Source organism: Montipora capricornis, chromosome 6, assembly GCF_036669925.1.
Source record: "Montipora capricornis isolate CH-2021 chromosome 6, ASM3666992v2, whole genome shotgun sequence".
NCBI lineage: Eukaryota > Metazoa > Cnidaria > Anthozoa > Scleractinia > Acroporidae > Montipora > Montipora capricornis.
The window spans coordinates 23,435,527-23,453,026 of record NC_090888.1 but is presented as its reverse complement, the minus strand read 5'-3'; the positions used below and the strand labels follow the sequence as shown (position 1 = coordinate 23,453,026).

Genomic DNA, 17,500 nt, shown 5'->3' with positions numbered 1-17,500 from the left:
TGGCGTTTCTAGTCTTAGCTTGTTCAGACCTAAAACACCGAGGACAATAACGGAGTTATTCTGTAAGCTTGCCCAGTTGCAGATGTGGCTAAGTTCATTTTCCAAAGAAAGTTGGTATTCACCACATAACTTTTTTGGCGAACGATAGCATCTTCATTAATCCCATAGTGACTTCGACCGCAATTGGTTCTATTAAGGTCTTATAATTCTTCTTAATAGCAATTCTTTTGCTTGTGAGTGAGTTTGATATTAAAGCCATTACTCCTCCTCCACCTTTCTTTCGATCATTGCGATATAGAGAATAGCCCGGGATGGTAAATTGATTGTTTGGGTACGATGAGTCGATATTAGTTTCGCTTACAAACATGACGTGAATGTTGAGTCTTTGGATAATTTCAGAGAGCTCTTCAAATTTATTTTGAAGGCTTTTGATGTTAAAATGTCAGAGAAGATCGTCTTTTATTGAAGACTTTCGTAATGTCTCGAGATATGTGTTGTCGCACACATGGTAATAGTCGGAGTCAAACGCGTCTCGGATATCACTTGATAGATCAGGGTTTGAAATCCTCTCCAAGCTTGACAAATCAGATGATTGACAGTAATCGTGGAACGGTAATTGCAACCATGAACCTGTATCACAAAGCCATGTGTTGGTTGTTTGTGCCTTAATTCGGTCAAACTCGAGGGGTTTCTTTCTTGCCACATTTTATGTGTAGTCTTCGATGGCACGTGTTACATTCTACTGCGCGATGATTTCTAGCGATCGTCTAGTCACAGGCTACACATTTAAGAGGAGATCCGAGATTCATGGAAATATCGCCACTAAGTAAGATCTTTGTTATTTGGAAAGTAGATATAGAGTTCGAAGAGTCACTTACTCGAGACGCGAAGAAACCTTGCCTTGATACATGAGTGAATCCAACATGGCGTCGAAGCAATGGGGCCGTGGTGACTAAGCGAAGCTGAAGCAGTTTGTCAACTAATTTTCTCGTTGATGTCTCAAGGCTACTTGCAAGGAGCTGTTGGTCTGTCAACTTTTTCAAGTTAGAGACAAAGCCCGGTCGGAGAAGCAAGTGAAGCAATAGAAATAAAACGATGGAGGAGAGTGTAATAACACTACCGACTCGCCATGGTAGACACTAGATAGACTCAACATTGTGAGAAAAACTACCCGCGGAAAGGGCTATTAGTTGATAAGTGGCTTTGATGTCGTTAATTCCCAATTTGCTCTGAATTGACGATTAGCGTTAATTAATAACATGGTGTCCTATGGGTCGGTCACCCCTAGTATTTCATCAGTATCTATATAATAAATATAAAATTAACATGTACAAAGTAAGACAATGGATATATAAATTAGTATTCTCTAAGAATTGCAAAAGTTTCAGCAATTAGTGCTATTGTTTAAAAATGACGCTAGGTCTATTTTCGTAATGTTCCTTTTAAACGATTCAATGTTGAAGGAGTACTTCATTTTGACCATATGTGAGGTCCTTGGTATCGCAGAGAATGCTTTCCATAGTTTTAGTATTAAAAATAGGGATATCGAAGCCACTGTTTCGTAGTGTATTTCTAGGGTTTTTCTGCTTAAATAGTTTATTAATGACATTCGGCGCAACGCCATTCTTTACTTTATACCGGCGATATCTTGAAATCTTCGATTTAGCAGTGAAGGTAGCTATAGCCGTGCACAAGAAGGTTTTCATATGTTTCTGAATGGAGTTGAATACTGCTTTATTAAGCGCTCGTTCTTGAATCCGCTCTATTTTTCTGCTGTCAGAAGATCTGCAGTTATGCCATCCATACCAAGTGACAATTAAATTTCGCAGTCAAAAGTAATATGATTAGGGAAATTAAGCTTGTCATCTATTTGAATTCCAAGTAGTTTGATTTGCGGAGTATTGAACTTGACAGATCACCGCAGGGGATTTCAAGGGCCCTTGAATTCCGCAAACGTATCTCTCACAAATTCACAGGGCCGGCAGTCGAGAGATATCTAGCTGATATCTAGTACAATAGAGGCAGAGTTAAGAGCGAAAACTGACTTCGGGATTGCAAGTCCCGCGCCCTAATCATACAACCACGCCGCGATGCTGACGATTCTCATCAAGGGCAATATTTTCCGGGGCAATTTCGAAAACTGAAACACTCATTTCTCGGCTACACTGCGCACTTTGCTTTCTTTGATCAAATGTGAATAATTTAAAGGCATTTCTTGACTAGCATGTTAAATGATATCCAAAAAACTCGACATCTTTGCAGTTTTAGTCTTTTTCCTCTTAAAAAAGCAAAACAAAATTTGCCAATGAGCGCGCGAGAAGTTGGATAGTTATTGTTCAGCCTTTGCTTTCGGTTTTAAAGAGATTGGATTTGCTTCCCGCCTTGCCACTCTTCATGATCAGAGGAGAGGACCAACAAGTTAAGTAACGTTCTGTCCCGGGTTGCTCGAAGCTTGGTTAGCGCTAACCAGCGTTAAATACCATGGAAACCTATAGGTTTTGATACCTAAACCGGCCCCTGGTGGAAACAGCGTATTCTCTTTTAAGATATTCCAGCTCTTTTACAAGTTGCCAGTACTATACGTGATCGTAGCTAAGCTTTTCACTCAAAAACAGGTCATTTCTTTGACCTTTTCACTGATCGCGTTATCTTGAAAACCTCATTTGAGCGTCTCAAATCAAAACAAATCAGAAATCAACAGGCCGTTAACAGTGATCTACTGATTCCTAGAAAAATAACGACAGACGCTCAGATCTCGAAGGCGTGACAAAATGATGGAAACCTAAAAAGTGCTTCATACTCTTAGTCTCATGTCATGAACAAACGCTCCGTACGCTTAACTCTCTTCTTTGGTTTCTTCTGATTATGACGCGCATTCCTAGGAATCAGACACCGAAACAAAATATCACCAAGCTCTAATTTACGGCACCGTGATTGGTTAGCACATCAATAATTCCTAGAAAAGCTAAATATGGAATGAATATCACGAAATTCTTTTAATCGTAAGGCAGGCAACAAAATACGCTTAATTCTCGAAGACGTACCGACACAGAACATGGACATGGAAAAATTGCTCCATAATCTTCAAGAACACGTCTCCTGTCCGGTGTGTCAGGATGTTTTTAAAGATCCAAGACACCTTCCATGTTTGCACAGTTTTTGTCTGAACTGTTTGACAAACTGGCATCGGGCGAAGGGCGGTCAAAATACGCTGAGATGCCCAAAGTGCCAAGGAGTTAGCTCAGTTCCTACAAGCGGTGATCTAAAGGATCTTCCCATCAGTTTCTTCGTGAACGGGTTGATCGATGCTCTTAAAATTAAAGAGTATAGCAAAGCGCAAGTAACATGCAGAAACTGTCACAAGAAAAGCTCAGAAGCTCTGTACTGTTTTCAATGTGGGATATTTTACTGTGAACAATGCTTAATAGCCCACAACGTGATGCAACTTTACAGCAAAGATCACCGTGTTGTGGCGGTAAAAGAATTTAAAGACAAGGACTATGAGGAGTTATTAAAGCGACCCGTGTTTTGTCCGAGAGAAGAACACGAGAAAGAAGAGTTAAAGTTTTTTTGTCAGAATTGTGATGACACGGTTTGTCAGACGTGTTTCATCTTGCATCACTCAGGTCATAAAGTCAGATTGACCAAAGAAGAAGCCGAAGCCCAAATAATCGATATCAGACCGCTCGTGCAAAAGCAAAACGGTAACTTACAAGAAAAAATGAACATAGTCACTCAACTTGACGAGGACTACGCTCGAATCGTTCAACAACGCGAAAACGTGGAACAAGATGTGGAAAGGTTTTCTGAGAACTTGATCGAAACATTCCGAGAAACAATTCAAGCAAAAAAGGAAATTATTCTGTTCGAACTGAAAAAAGAAACGAAAAAGTTGCTGGAAACTGTAATAACAAAGAGGACCGCGGTTCAGGCGGAAATAAAAGCTATTGAATCAGCGCTGGAAAAAGCTGACAAACTTTTAACGCGAAGCACAAGCGTAGAAGTGGTTCAACTTGGAAAAGCATTGAAGAAAACTCTGGAAGAACTCGATCAGTCTGAGCCAGTTGCCCGTGACCCAGGAGTCGGCCTGTTTGATTTAGTTTTCGTGGAAAATCACAGGATACTGGACGCTGTCAACAACGAGAAAATTGGATTCTTGAAATCACGCCAAACAAAAGCAAGCGAATCTGTCGCTGAATGCAAAGGACTAAATGAAGGAACTGTTGGGCGTGAAGCTCAATTTTGCATAACCACAAGAAACTCTTTTGGGGAACGGTGTTACAATAAGCAGGATAATGTAGCAGTAGAAATGACCGTGGATGAGCGCGGCGAAACATGCGTCGCAAATTTTAACGTAAATGATAACAAAGATGGGACCTACAAAATTAGCTATTCGCCCAAAGTTGAAGGTAAATTTAATTTGTCAGTTAAGGTTAACAGGGAACATGTTTGCGGAAGCCCTTTTATGATTGTAGTCAAATCATTTAATGTCAAACCTATTTTATCTTTTGGAAAACGAGGCTCGGGTGATGGGATGTTTGATTTTCCTCTGGGGGTTGCTGTGAATAGCAAGGATGAAATTGCGGTAACATCCAAACACAAAATTCAAATCTTTAATAGTGAAGGCAATTTTGTGAGATCCTTTGGCAGAAATGGCAGCAATCCAGGAGAATTTAATGATCCTTATGGGATAGCTTTCGATAAAGATGGAAATGTATCGGTGGCAGACAGGCGTAACCATCGCATCCAAATTTTTACCGGGGAGGGGAGGTACATCAGCATGTTTGGTGGGGCTGGACACCTCGATAACCAGCTCCAGTATCCTTGGGGTTTATCATTGGATTCCAATGGTAACATTATCATTGCTGATTCGAGTAACAAATTCATTAAAATCTTCTCCCATGATGGCAAGTTTCTAAAGAAGATAGGTGGGCCTGAATTTCTAAATTTCCCTGTTCACTGTGTTGAGTGGCACGATGATCTCATTGTGTCAGACAAAAATGATCATTGTATTAAAGTATTTACTAAGGAGGGGGACTATAAGTACCAGTTTGGCAAGAGAGGGAGTGGGCATGGGGAGTTCAATGGACCCGGTTTTTTATCAGTAACTAAATCAGGTCATGTTATCGTCTGTGAGCGAGACAATCATAGAGCGCAAGTGTTTGAACTACCGAATGGTAAGTTTGTTGGTAAATTTGGCACAAAGGGCAACAACGTAGGACAGCTCAATTCTCCATTTTCAGTAGCAATTCTGAGAGGTGGTCAGATTGTTGTGGCGGACCGTAAGAATAATCGCATTCAAATATTTGACTAGTGGGTCTCTGCTCAGATCGAAATAATACATAGTCAATCAGCCTTTGATTTCCATGTGGCTTAGATGAGAAACCTCATCATATTGGGAAGACCCACAGCATATTTCAATGTAACATATTTTACAAGTTTATTGCTGTTTGAGTGTTGCATATCTTGTTCTACTCTTACCCTGAAGTTGACTATTTTAAATGGGACTTTGGCAATAAAAGTAAGTTTTAACATTGGAAATAAAATCTTTAATCAAAGAATACGAAAATGCTCAATTTCAATGTTTTGAATTTTCATGACAAATTCGTTCTGTTTTGAAGTCTTGTTAACTAGGGGTGAATTGGTTGCTATATTCCACTAATGTTTGAACACCTTTTTAGACCATAGAATTTTTAAGAACGTATTATCTGATTGTAATCATCCTATATATAATCTATTACCTGAAATCAAAGACACTAATTATAACCTGAGAAGAAACACAGTAGTGAAACCACTAGTACGGACTACCCGCTTCGTGAATGTATTTTCGAATAGACTTATTTTTAGATATTAATTTATATTGTAACATAAGATATGTGTTTTTATCTTTTGATCGAATAAAGACTCATCATTATTATTATTATTATTAGTATCAAACTTAGATAATTCTCTGAAGATAAATAAATGTTTTATAGCAATTTATATCTCAATCGGTATTTTTTTGTGTGGGGGTGGGGGGGGGGGGGAGGGGGGTTGGGATGGGAGTATAATGTTAATGAAAGTTTCTGAGATATGTGGTTGGGAGCACAAAACATGTATCATTGAGGCAGATCCATGGAAATTAGCTCCTGCCTCAAAGCCTAAAATGGTAAAAGGACCCTTTAATTCGACAACACCATCGATAATCGACATGGAGAAATAACCCAATACTCACGAATCAGATCAACTAGGCAGGTTTCCTCCAGCAACACATCCAGATTCACTACACTGCCATTCATAATTTTATTTTATTAGTGTCTGGTTTTAACATGTGGTAGTAATGGTCAAAATGCCACTTAGTTAATGTTGATTGTAATAATTATTATGCATCACTAATGAAGCCTTCCATTTAATAAGAAAATCTTTGCTGATGTCATTGTTTACATAAATAATGGTTTCATTAACAGGTCAGTATAAAATGCAGACTTGGTATAAAATGCAGACTGCAGACTGGGTTTAAAAGCAGACTGAGGCCTAAATTATCGCATCGTTTGTTACGCCATATATTTTCAACAATAGGGTCACGCAACAATGTCGGTCTCGTTTTCTCTGCCGCGAAAATTTCCAAATAGGTCTATTTATTATTGTTACCAATGAAAATTTGTATTTGTTTCTTAATCTGAAGCATAAACATTTGGTGACATGCTTCACGGATCAGGAAATTCGAATTAAGGCCTTCTGACTATTGCCGATTGTCACATGATATAATTAAAGATACGTCACCAGTTGCTTTGCTCGCAAGTGCTACATATTCGGCATGGCGGTGAATTCTGCTAATACATCTAAGGTAAGAACCGCTTTATTGTATTTAACGTATCTTTATGCATGTGAATTTAATGTTTTCCTATGATAGTTTCTATAAGCTTGAATGTAAGGGTATGTTTGGTCGATGGTGATAAAAGCTCTCTGTTCGGTGCATGAAAGCGATCAGATCTATACGTTACATCAAAACACCTTGCGAATTTGACGACGTCACTGTGAAAGTTAGTGTGTCATCATAACATCTGCGCGACCGCCTTTTTGTGGGGAAGGCGATTGCGGTCACTACGGTATTAAAGTGGAACGCATATTTTCTGAACGATTTTTAAACAACTCGGCAATTTTAAACCCAGTCTGCAGTCGACAGTCTGCATTTTATGCTGACCGTTTCATTAACATTAACAGGCATCATGCTATTTACTAATTGACTTCAAAAAGTAAAAGAACTTGCTGAGTTAGTTAAGGACGGTGTCTACTAATTCAAAGGTATTTTTGCCCCGATTTATGATTATGCAGGAAAGGTAGATCTTCCCAAGTGTTATTGAAATCCAAAAAGAAAATTGGGGGTAACAACGCATTTTTCAAAGATAATTCATGAACAATATTTGTATAAAGCTCTAAACTACAAAGCAATGTCCCCCTAGCGTTTCGCAATTGTTCAATCTGTGTCATAGTATCCTGCAGGGCGAGGTTGAGTAGGCATAGACACCGAGCGGGGCGCACTCTTCCATTCTTGTTGAGATTCCCTTTTGTACACCGTTCATATAAGCCGCCCCATCGAAGGCTTTACCAACAATATTCTTGAGGTCAAGATTGAGTTCAGTGAGAGGAGATTTCACCAGTTCATACAGTACTTCGCCTTTGGTTGATTTCGTGGAGTAGAAATCAATGAATGCTTCTTTAATTTCTTCGTTCCATTCAGCGCGAAACTAAGGCAAAGTGAAACTTATTCTGTTCTGCTTATGTCTGATGTTTCGGCCAAGATGATACCATACTATTCTCTTGCTCGCACATCGTTTGTAATATGCTCGTGAATGAGATCGGGAATAATTCGTAGCAGTTCGTTTCGTATCACGGGAGATGTCCACTGCACGTACTTCTGAAGCTGGTTATCGAGTTTATCCTTCAGCCAAGCTATGTCCTTGCACCGCAAGTGAATTAGTTCCAGAAAATTACCTCCATTTTTCATCAGTGCTATTACTCAAACCATCGCGTCCTTCATCGTGACCCCGTTGGGCGATGTTCTGTTGGGCAGTGAACATGAGACATTCAATGATAACTTTCTAGTAGCCGCGATTTTCCTTCACATGTTGTTTGTGTGATTCCTGGAGTTTTCTCAGTATTGAGGTATTTCTCTTCTTATTTGCTCTGCTATCAATCCATTTCGCCATGGCCGTTAGGTGGTGCTCACTCTTGTGGTGTTTAGTAAGACGCTATAGCTTCTTCCAATTGTCAAACGTCAAATCGTGGGCATTCAAGTATTTCTGGCATAGGTAGCAGCACGCTTTCTTTGTTTCACAGTTACAGCTGAGCCATGGGTATCGTTTGAAACAGGCGGGGTTGACATCTCTAGAAAAAGATTCACTGCCAATTTTTTTAGGGTCGTAGCACTTTAAGACCGGTCGCTGAGGACGCTCGTCTTTATCACTGGACTTTTGGCAAGTACCTTTATACAGATTTGTATCCAAGGAAGAATTGTGCTCACCATCTGCGATATCTGACTCAGCTGGAGCACCACTATCTATGATAACTGACTTTTAAGTGATCTTTCCGGAACACCATTATCTATGACAATTGAAATGGACCTATCCCGATTAGCAGTACGCACGATTAGCACCATTATCTATGATTTCTGTCGTATCCGGAGCAGTAGCACCATTGTTAGTACCATCATCTATGCTTTCGATATCCATGATCTTTGACTTAACCAAATTACCTTTATCCGTGATTTCTGATTCATCTGTCGAACCAACATCGATAAATTCTCACGTAGCCGGAGCAATCCGAGCACCGTTATTCACTTGAATCGCTTCGATTTCTGACTCATCCAGAGCAGTATCTGATGAATTCACTGTATCTGTACTTCTGTCGTTCTGAACGTCTGAGCCAACGTTTTCGGCATCGATTTTACTGCATAGCATATTGATTGTTTCATCGCCCACGGTCATTGTAACCTAGTTGCGATTGATTTGGCGCACGAGAAACAGTAAATTTAAGTTTCTTGCCTATATGGTTGGTTCTTGCATGAGCATCTTGGTACTCAGCAACGATGTCTTTTTTACATTCGGAGCAGGTAACCCGATGTCGATAGGCCCGCTTACGTTTTTGTACCACTGGATTCGACATGTCTAACATCGCACAAAGCGAGTTCTAAACAATAAAAAAACACACGTAAGATGAGTATTTGTTTCCACTGTCGCGTAGATTTTACGAAATTCACTGTAGGTCACTGTACGCTCTTAACGCCCGTGGTAAAGCCAGTTAAATTCACACCAGACAGTGGTTGCCTTTCACGTGACTCAGATCTTCTGAGAGTCTCCAGTCAATAATCTACGATATGATTCTAGAAAGTTATGCCGAAATTGATTAATTCACGACTGCAAATACTTCACACCAGCTAATGCAGTGCAGCAGAGTGCCCAAAAATGATAATAAAAATAAAAATCCAAACATGTATATCAACATATGAGCCCCCTTCAACCAGAAACTAATCACGTACTAGGCAACCACTGTTTCGTGTGAATTTAAATGGACATACCACGCCGACCTCAGGTTAATTAAAATAGAAAATATCTATATCGAAAAAAAGAACATTGAAACGTCTGTAAAAACTGGCTTTGCTCAAATTTCTCTTGTTGCCCCCAATTTTTTTTTTTTTTTGGGGGGGGGGGGGGGGGCAAGGTCAGAGGAATGTCAGCTGAAATTAGGGAGCTTTAACTCATGCCGTTTTTGAGCCACAGACGAAAACCAGAAGTGAACATTTTGCATGCCAGGAGAGTAGTCTGCTCCAGATTTTATATCGTCTATGATAGTGAAAATATACTCAGCAATATAAATACGGTTGTGCCAGAATAGTCCGGCGGATATGTGCATATTTGAGGGAAATCGTGCACTTCGTGAAGAAATCACCAAATTTTGCACAAAGGTAGCTAAGGATACACTGAAAACCCTCTGATATGGAGCCACCGCTAAAAATCATGTGAAGGCCATTTTAGGGGTTGTTTCGCATGGAAACGAGGCTAAAATCATAAAATATCTATTTCGCCTGCGATGTGAATATTAATACCATTGGATACACTAGTATTCCTTGCTTTTTGGTATTATAACTTCACTTGCTAACCCATCTCCATGTTCCTTTTACCTGTGATCACCTATGACCTTATAAATTCTGAATTACCTTGACCTTGACCTTCAGTCTCCGTCAGAGTTTTACATGTGCTTTTACAGTACATACAAAAAAAGTACTTTCCCATTACTTTTGGTGAAGTACTTCACGTGACTTAAAAATGGACATTAATGGAGAAGTTGAAACTCATAAAGAGATGCTGAATTAATTATAGGCAATTTGGAGAACTGTAGTCTTAGTATATATAGACCTATGTGCAACTTCTCAATGGTGAATTTGCAGTACAGAAGACTGCTAAAGTGTTTTCTTCCATCGCCATTGACCAAGCACATGAACAGAATAATGCTATGGTGAAGGGTGACGAGGGAGCTGTTTGGCTGACAGAAAATCCTGCCGCTCTACGGCGCTGGATGATTTCTGGTCCAGACGTTGCAGGGTTGATAGCAGAATTTGAAGCTTCCTCAGATACAGACGAGGGAATGAAACCTGGGTCTACAAAGCATCACGAAGAGGAAAAAAGCACCCAGATATCTTTCGCTAAGGATATGAAGTCTTTAATCTCGGTCATTGATGTCATGGGAAACCCGTTCACTGATGAAAGTGGAGATCTTCTCGTTCTTGACACAAAAGATCTAGCCGACGCTTTTGTAGTTAAAAGGGTAGAAGAGGTCGAAACACTTCGACGGGAACAGTTCGAAACATTTGTCGAGGAGAGATTAAGTGAAAAAAAAGCAAAGAACATGCATGATTCTACTAAGAAGAATAAGCTTCCATTGTTCAGAAGTCCTCGCCAGAAAGAACCATCCAAACACAAGCAGCAAATCTCATCTTTAAAGAGTGACTGTGCACTTTTCTCACGGCTGTTTATCTCGTGTCAAACTAGAGAAGAAGACTTGGACGATATTTTTGAACATAAAAACCAAAGTTGTCCACCATCAATATCACAAAGTGGAAAGCTTCGTCTTCCAGGAAAGAAATCCGACCTGACAGACTGCATTCAATCACTGTCGCAGCCTCGATCCAGTGCCCCGACACCAATAGATGTAGCTATAATTGATAGTGCAGCAGCTATTAACATGCTGAAACCAACAAATACAGTAAAAACATTTCAAAAGTGCAGACATATGGGACAGGAAGTTTCAACCCATGACCAGGAGCCTTCAACTCCCATACTGGGCCTACGGCACGGCATTTTTACAGACCGATCTATTTTTAGACTACCTTCGCCGAAAAAAACAAAGGCAGTTCCGATTCGATGACCCTATGACGTCAGGTTAGTTTCTTGTAATTGGTCATCAGGCTCTTGCGGGAGTCTCATTTGCGGGAAATTCAATCTAAAAATATATCGGTCTGTGAAAACGCCGTGTCACGAACGCAATGGAGTTGTAGGCTCCGGGTCATCGGTTCCTGTATGGGACGAGTATGTATCAAACAGTTTAAAAGCAATGACCAGAAGAAAGGGGACGTGGTATTCGTGGGCGTGTTCAGTCTTTGACAACTGTGCCAAAAAATTGGAAGGAATTCCTGCGTGTAGATGCAAGGAAGAGGAAACTATTAGGTTTTTTAGTGGAGCAGATTCCCCCTGTAGATTTCGGCGATGGCAAGCACGTCATTACTACGAAAGGAGAACAGGTTCTTTGTAGTCCACTGCGGTTTGACACTTCTAGCCTTACTCCATGTAACCACGAGGAAGCAGACACAAGAATTATGGTTCATGCAGCAGATGCGTCGAAAGCAGGACATAAGAGCATCCTCATCCGTACTGTTGACAATGATGTCGTTATCATCTGCATATTGGCATAACCCAGAATCTTAACATCAATGAGTTGTGGATTGCCTTTGGCACTGGTACTAGTTTGAAATATAATAATAATAATAATAATAATAATAATAATAATAATAATAATAATAATAATAATAATAATAATAATAATATTTCTTATATAGCGCCTATCCAGACGTGATCTAAGCGCTTTACAAGTCATGAAAAATTAAAAATTAAAAACTAATTCACAAACGAAAAAGTTATACAAAAATTTCCTTGAATAAATAAGTTTTAAGTCGTGTTTTGAAAGTCTGGAGATTATCAGAGTTTTTTATTTGTTCTGGGAGATCGTTCCAAAGTTGTGGCGAGGCGACAGCGAAAGCTCTAGATCCATAAGACTTCAAATTATAGCTGTATGACCGCACTAGTGCCAGAATGACGAGGCACACAAGCAGCTGTGTGCACAGAAGGGAAAGTCTATTAAATCTATACCCCCAACTCAAGCTGCTCTTATCCAGCATACCAGGGTGGACATTGCTGGGGTCAAGCAATTGTTCCAGTGATGAACTTGCCATGTCCAAGTCAATGGAGATGGATGACGACTGATGCTGGCTGGAAGCCCCTCTGGACGACATTACCAGCCGGATCATCATCTTGTGATGCACTTATTAAATGTCGCTGCAAGAAAGGTTGCAGGTCTAACTGCTCATGCATCAGAGTGGCTCTTAGGTGCACTGCACTTTGCGGCTGTGGTGAAGACTGTGTAATAGATTGATTACGCTACTCAAGGTAGGCAGAATAACTGATTAACCAAAACTTGACATAATGCTCCCAAAAGTCGTACCACAGCTTCATTGTACTGAAAAATTCAAGATGACCGCTATTGTTGCAGCCTGCAGTTACTATCACAAGTCATTCATACACCCCTCCCCTCAATCCCTGTGCCAAATGTAAAAATTTATTTGGAAACAATGTTGCTGAGGTGTGGGGTATTTAATATAGTAGTGAGAGAAGACGCTGGTTAACTGCAGATGGCCCCCTCTTTTCGAGGTCACGTGATCTGCTTTTAAATACTGAGACTTTCTTACAAAAACTCGTATTTTTTCTGTAAGTGTTTTAATTGCTCACACTAAAGAAAACACTTTCTAATTAGTTTCGTTGTCTTATAATCATTGACAGGTGTTACATGTAAAGCAAACCTAGTCAGAAGAAAAGCAGTATAGTTGTGATGGTCAAGGTCATAACGAAAATTGCCTTGTCGTGCGTAAAAAATAAAAGCTAATAGTTTCCTGTGTTGAATTGATATCATGACGACAAATATAAGTAATACCAATGTAATTTGGAACATTTTGAATAAATATAATAGGCCAGAATGGCTATCTTGTAAGTCTAGCCTCGCTTTCATGCATAATGGCCCCTTAAATGGCCTAGACCTAATTTCTAATTTCTAACCTCTGAGCAAAATTGGAGGCCGTTCAGACGGTTCCAACATTGCGCCAACAAAAGAACCAACACTTTCGCAAAATTTGATTGCGGGGAACTAAGAACTAGAAACCAGTCTCTCTCTCGCCCAGATAAAGTACGCCATATTGACTTTTGCGTCCTGATGTGAGCATGCGTGTGTTCTACAATAATTGAACAGAGTGTTCAAACGGCGTCAACACCATTCAACATTTTCGAGAACAAAGGAAAAGTTGCATCGATGTTGAATGAAAGCTTAAAACCATTTAAACTTGATTCAACACGCTTTCAAAAGGTTTCAACAATGCTGGACGACCTCTTCAAACACACCGAATATTTCGTTCAACAAAGTGTTGAATGCATGTTGAAGCAATGTTGAAACCATTTAAACAGGCCTTTAAAGGAATATTGCTTATTTCCGGTTGCCGTTCATGGGTGTAAGACGTCTCGTGCTTATGGCTCCCTACGATATTCGTCAGAAGCACGTGACCTTGGAGCGTGCAACTTCCAACTCTTTTCCTTGGAACAAAGCTGGGGATTTTAGGACACCAATTTTATGCCCAAATATGGACAAAAATAAGATCGCTGCTGCACGCGATGGAAAATGCGCGAGCTACGTTACATCCAAATAAGGACATTTTAAAACTCAAAAACCCCATTTCTGAACCAGAGTTAAACGCTTCAAGGTCATGAGCTTCTTTATTCGTTTAATAATTACCCTATCTCACGCGAGTTTCCTATAGCCCAGTGGCATAACATGCAAAATCGGAAGGAGATAGGTTCATCGATTCCTAGGTTAGGAAAAACTCGCGATTTTTCCGAGTACGCCCGAGTCACTATCGATAAATAAATGTCCTCCTTTTCAACTTCCCTCCTGAAAGCGAAACAGCTGTGGGATAGGACCGTATTGAAAAGAAAGGGAAATTTCTCTGACCTCGAAAAAGCGTGAGGGTAAAATTATCTCTCATTGCCGCGGTAATATCAGGCTGAAACTGAATTAGAACACATCCTTCTCTAGTTTGAATCATGATACCACGCCCTTTGAAGAAAATTGGCCGTTTTGCAGCAAATCAAAACCACTATCTTATTCACAAGGCATAACGTAAAAAAGTTTAAATGGAAGCGCATTAGAGTTCCCGCTCTTTTATTGATTCATAAAAAAATTTGCTATTACACTGTAAATTAATCAAAATGACTTAAATTGGGTAATGAAGTACCGTGAAGATTGGAATGAAACTATAACTTTGCCTTCTGACTTATTAGCAACAATCTTTTTTTGTTTAATTTGGCGAAACAAAAGGGCATGTTATTCCTGCAGACTTTGACTTTAGAACTGGTCTCAAAAGGAAACGATTTAAATATCCCGTGTGTTGTAGTTTCGGAATAGTTTAAGGAAAATTAGCCTGCAAACGCAGACCTATTTCCGGCGCCGGAAATACGTCTGCGTTCGTAGGCTAAAAGAGAACGCGCCCAAATTGCTTAACGCCAAGGAAAAATATAGTTGGACAGTAAATTTTAAGCTGAAAGGGGGAGACGGGGAACTCTTGCTTGCTGCCTCAGAATACCATGCCATTTGTCTTCTTGTGGTGGTATGCTTCATAGAGCGATGCATACAACAACGCGCACTATTTACGTGCATATAAGTGGCAGAGTGTTCCGGAATCCAGTCCAGAAAATAATTATACATAAATTGTCCACATTGTATAAATAAAATGTAGCAGCGTCAGGAATTCGCAAAATTTCATAAAAGAAATGGTCTAAACTTTCCTCTCGTATTTCGAGTATACGCTTGGTATTGTTTCACCTCTTTGCACTAAAATCCTTAATTAAAAAGTATATTTTTTCAATATGGGTAATGGGATTGCGCATGGGTGTAAAGTCATTTTCAAAACTTTTTATATAATTTGAAGCCATCGCTTAAAGTGACCACACTTGAATGACGCGTCAATTTTCCTTTTGTTTCCGGAAACTTTCGTTTTTTGGAGTTTCCTGACGTTTAGTCCAGGAGATCACTCAATTTGTTTCCCGGCTCGGCTAACACTGGCCAAAAGACTCGGATGCTCTCGCAAGCTAATACTGAACGATTCTGTGAAAACGCACCACAACCTATGTGATTCGAAACGAAAAGTAATCAAAGCAGGATGTCATGACTGGAAGGGAACAACTTCATTGTAGTTGTGGAACGGCGAATCATGAATTAAAGACCGAGTTATTTTTAGATTGATTTTCCCGCGAAACCAGACCTTTCCAGCTAATCACAAGTCTTGCATGAGAAATTAGTACCCAAAGGATTGGGTACAAACCAAATCTTATCAGTTAAGAACACGTTAAAAAAAACTTTGATCTGTGAAAATGCTGTTAGATCTAGTATTGGAGTTGTAGGCTCTTGGGATCCTGTCAAAGTAAATGAGGCCTTAGTTCCTTGGAAGCGGAATCTCATTACCAGTCCTATTACTTAATTGATTTGTACTGCTAACTTTTAGTAGAAACCCCGTAATAAGTTTCTGCTTCCACAGCAACTGCCATGTACGTGTGCCAAGGAAGATCTCCCACACAAGCTTTACAACTCCATCGCCAATCCAACTGGATGTATGTAAAAGGGCAGCACTCCATCGTTTCCGAGAACCTTTCCAAGGATACTTCTAACCTGTGGACATGCAAAAAAGACATTTGATTTATTTTGTTACTAAACATGATGAACAAAAACTCTTAAATTTTGATTTCTGCGCTCGACAAAGGAAAAAATACTACCTAAAATTGTGGAAGGCAAAGTTGCACCCGAAGGCGTTGACACTTACTCACTCGCGCTTGAGTAGGAATTTTTTTTTTCTATGACGAAAGTTAATATATGAAAGCCATATGTATTTGAATTGCGGAGAGAATCAAGTTAGGATGCTGATCATCACAGCTGTTAATTAACGTTACTTGAGCAGCAACGAAAGGAAAGCCTTTCGTTACTCCTCAAATAACGTTGCCGTGCCTTTCAATAACATGCGGACTCCAAAATTCAAAGCTCAATCGACAAATGCGTTTTTCGCTACCGTCAATCAAATGTTCGGCGGCTCCTCCCAGCTTCCGACTATGTTGACTGAACTGGGCTCAACGATGTGATTGAATTACTGCGCGCTCGACAGTAGTCGGAAGCTTGGAGGAGCCGCCGAACATTTGATTGACGGTAGCGAAAAACGCATTTGTCGGTTGACCTTTGAATTTAAGAGTCCGCATGTTATTGAAAGGCGCAGTAATATATATCTGCGATGATCAGCATCCTAACTTGACTTTTTCCTCGTTCAAAAAAGCTGCTGGCACTTATTCCTTGATGATCGAATTTCCGATTTGCTGGAGTAACACATCAATTTCATACATCATATCATATCTTTATTTACCCAGACTAGCTTGGTGCAGCTAATATTTATCCTCCCAAACTAGGCCATTACGTTTACCTGCAAAAGTTTAAAAAGCCATGATCGACACCCGAAATGTCTACTTTTTCCCAAAAATTTGAGCAAAAAATACAATTTCCACGTAAAATCACAGCGTAAAGGCTGGTTTCCATATGATCGCAGACGATCGCGGATCGGAGATCGCAGAAAGTTCTTCGATCATATGGAAACACACTTCTGCGATCATTTGTGATTGTCTGCGATCGCTTGCGATCCTGCGATCATATGGAAACCAAAGTTCTGCGATCTGCGATCGAAACGTATCCCATAATATTTTAAATTCTGACCCATGATTCAACGCGTCTTAGCAACAAAGTCCGAATGTTCGTTACTCTCTGTCAGAAACACGAAGTTCTCTCACCAGAGTGTGGAAAGCCTCAAGTTCTTGTCTCTTCATGAATATTTTTCGAACCCAAAACCGATGTTTCCTTCGGTTTTGAAGCTGACGATGTCGTCGCTTCAGGACTAAAAGAAGAAATAAATTTGCTTGCAGCAAAGTTTCGAAGTAACCAACTTGACTTCATTTTCAAGTCATCTAAATAACGGCCGTTTGAAAGCGCTGAAAGTGTTTGAAGAGTTGTACGTAAGCCAACGAATCGGTGTGCGCGCAGTAAAGTGTCTTAATGTGAACACTTTCTGGGAACAAATCAAAGTTCAAGAGTTTAAGCATCCCGTATAGTTAGCCGT

At 39.9% G+C, this 17,500-nt stretch overlaps 3 protein-coding genes and 1 pseudogene across 4 annotated transcripts in view; 1 reads left to right on the top strand and 3 right to left on the bottom strand.

Annotated features, from left to right (window-relative positions):
* LOC138050949 (uncharacterized) overlaps positions 1-925 on the bottom strand; it is a 1,255-nt pseudogene extending 330 nt beyond the window's left edge.
* The window catches only part of LOC138051809 (furin-like protease kpc-1), a 371,910-nt gene that overhangs the window by 139,055 nt on the left and 215,355 nt on the right, over positions 1-17,500 (bottom strand). The window lies entirely within an intron of this gene.
* On the top strand, positions 2,980-5,978 carry LOC138051800 (tripartite motif-containing protein 2-like). The gene has a single exon (XM_068898066.1). It carries the CDS (start codon positions 3,056-3,058, stop codon positions 5,312-5,314), a length of 2,259 nt encoding a protein of 752 aa, XP_068754167.1. The 5' UTR covers positions 2,980-3,055; the 3' UTR covers positions 5,315-5,978.
* Positions 14,501-17,500, bottom strand: part of LOC138051799 (uncharacterized) — a 17,011-nt gene continuing 14,011 nt past the window's right edge. The window contains exon 6 of one of the 2 annotated variants that reach the window (XM_068898064.1): positions 14,501-16,017. In XM_068898064.1, the coding sequence (XP_068754165.1) occupies positions 15,931-16,017 (87 nt within the window). In that variant the 3' untranslated portion in view covers positions 14,501-15,930. Of the gene's footprint in view, positions 16,018-17,179; positions 17,279-17,500 lie in introns of those variants that run through there. The other variant, XM_068898065.1, reaches the window with a different exon arrangement.

Bases quoted from the DNA above. Each gene is read 5' to 3' on its own strand.
- LOC138051800 (XM_068898066.1), top strand. From the start codon at position 3,056: ATGGACATGGAAAAATTGCTCCATAATCTTCAAGAACACGTCTCCTGT.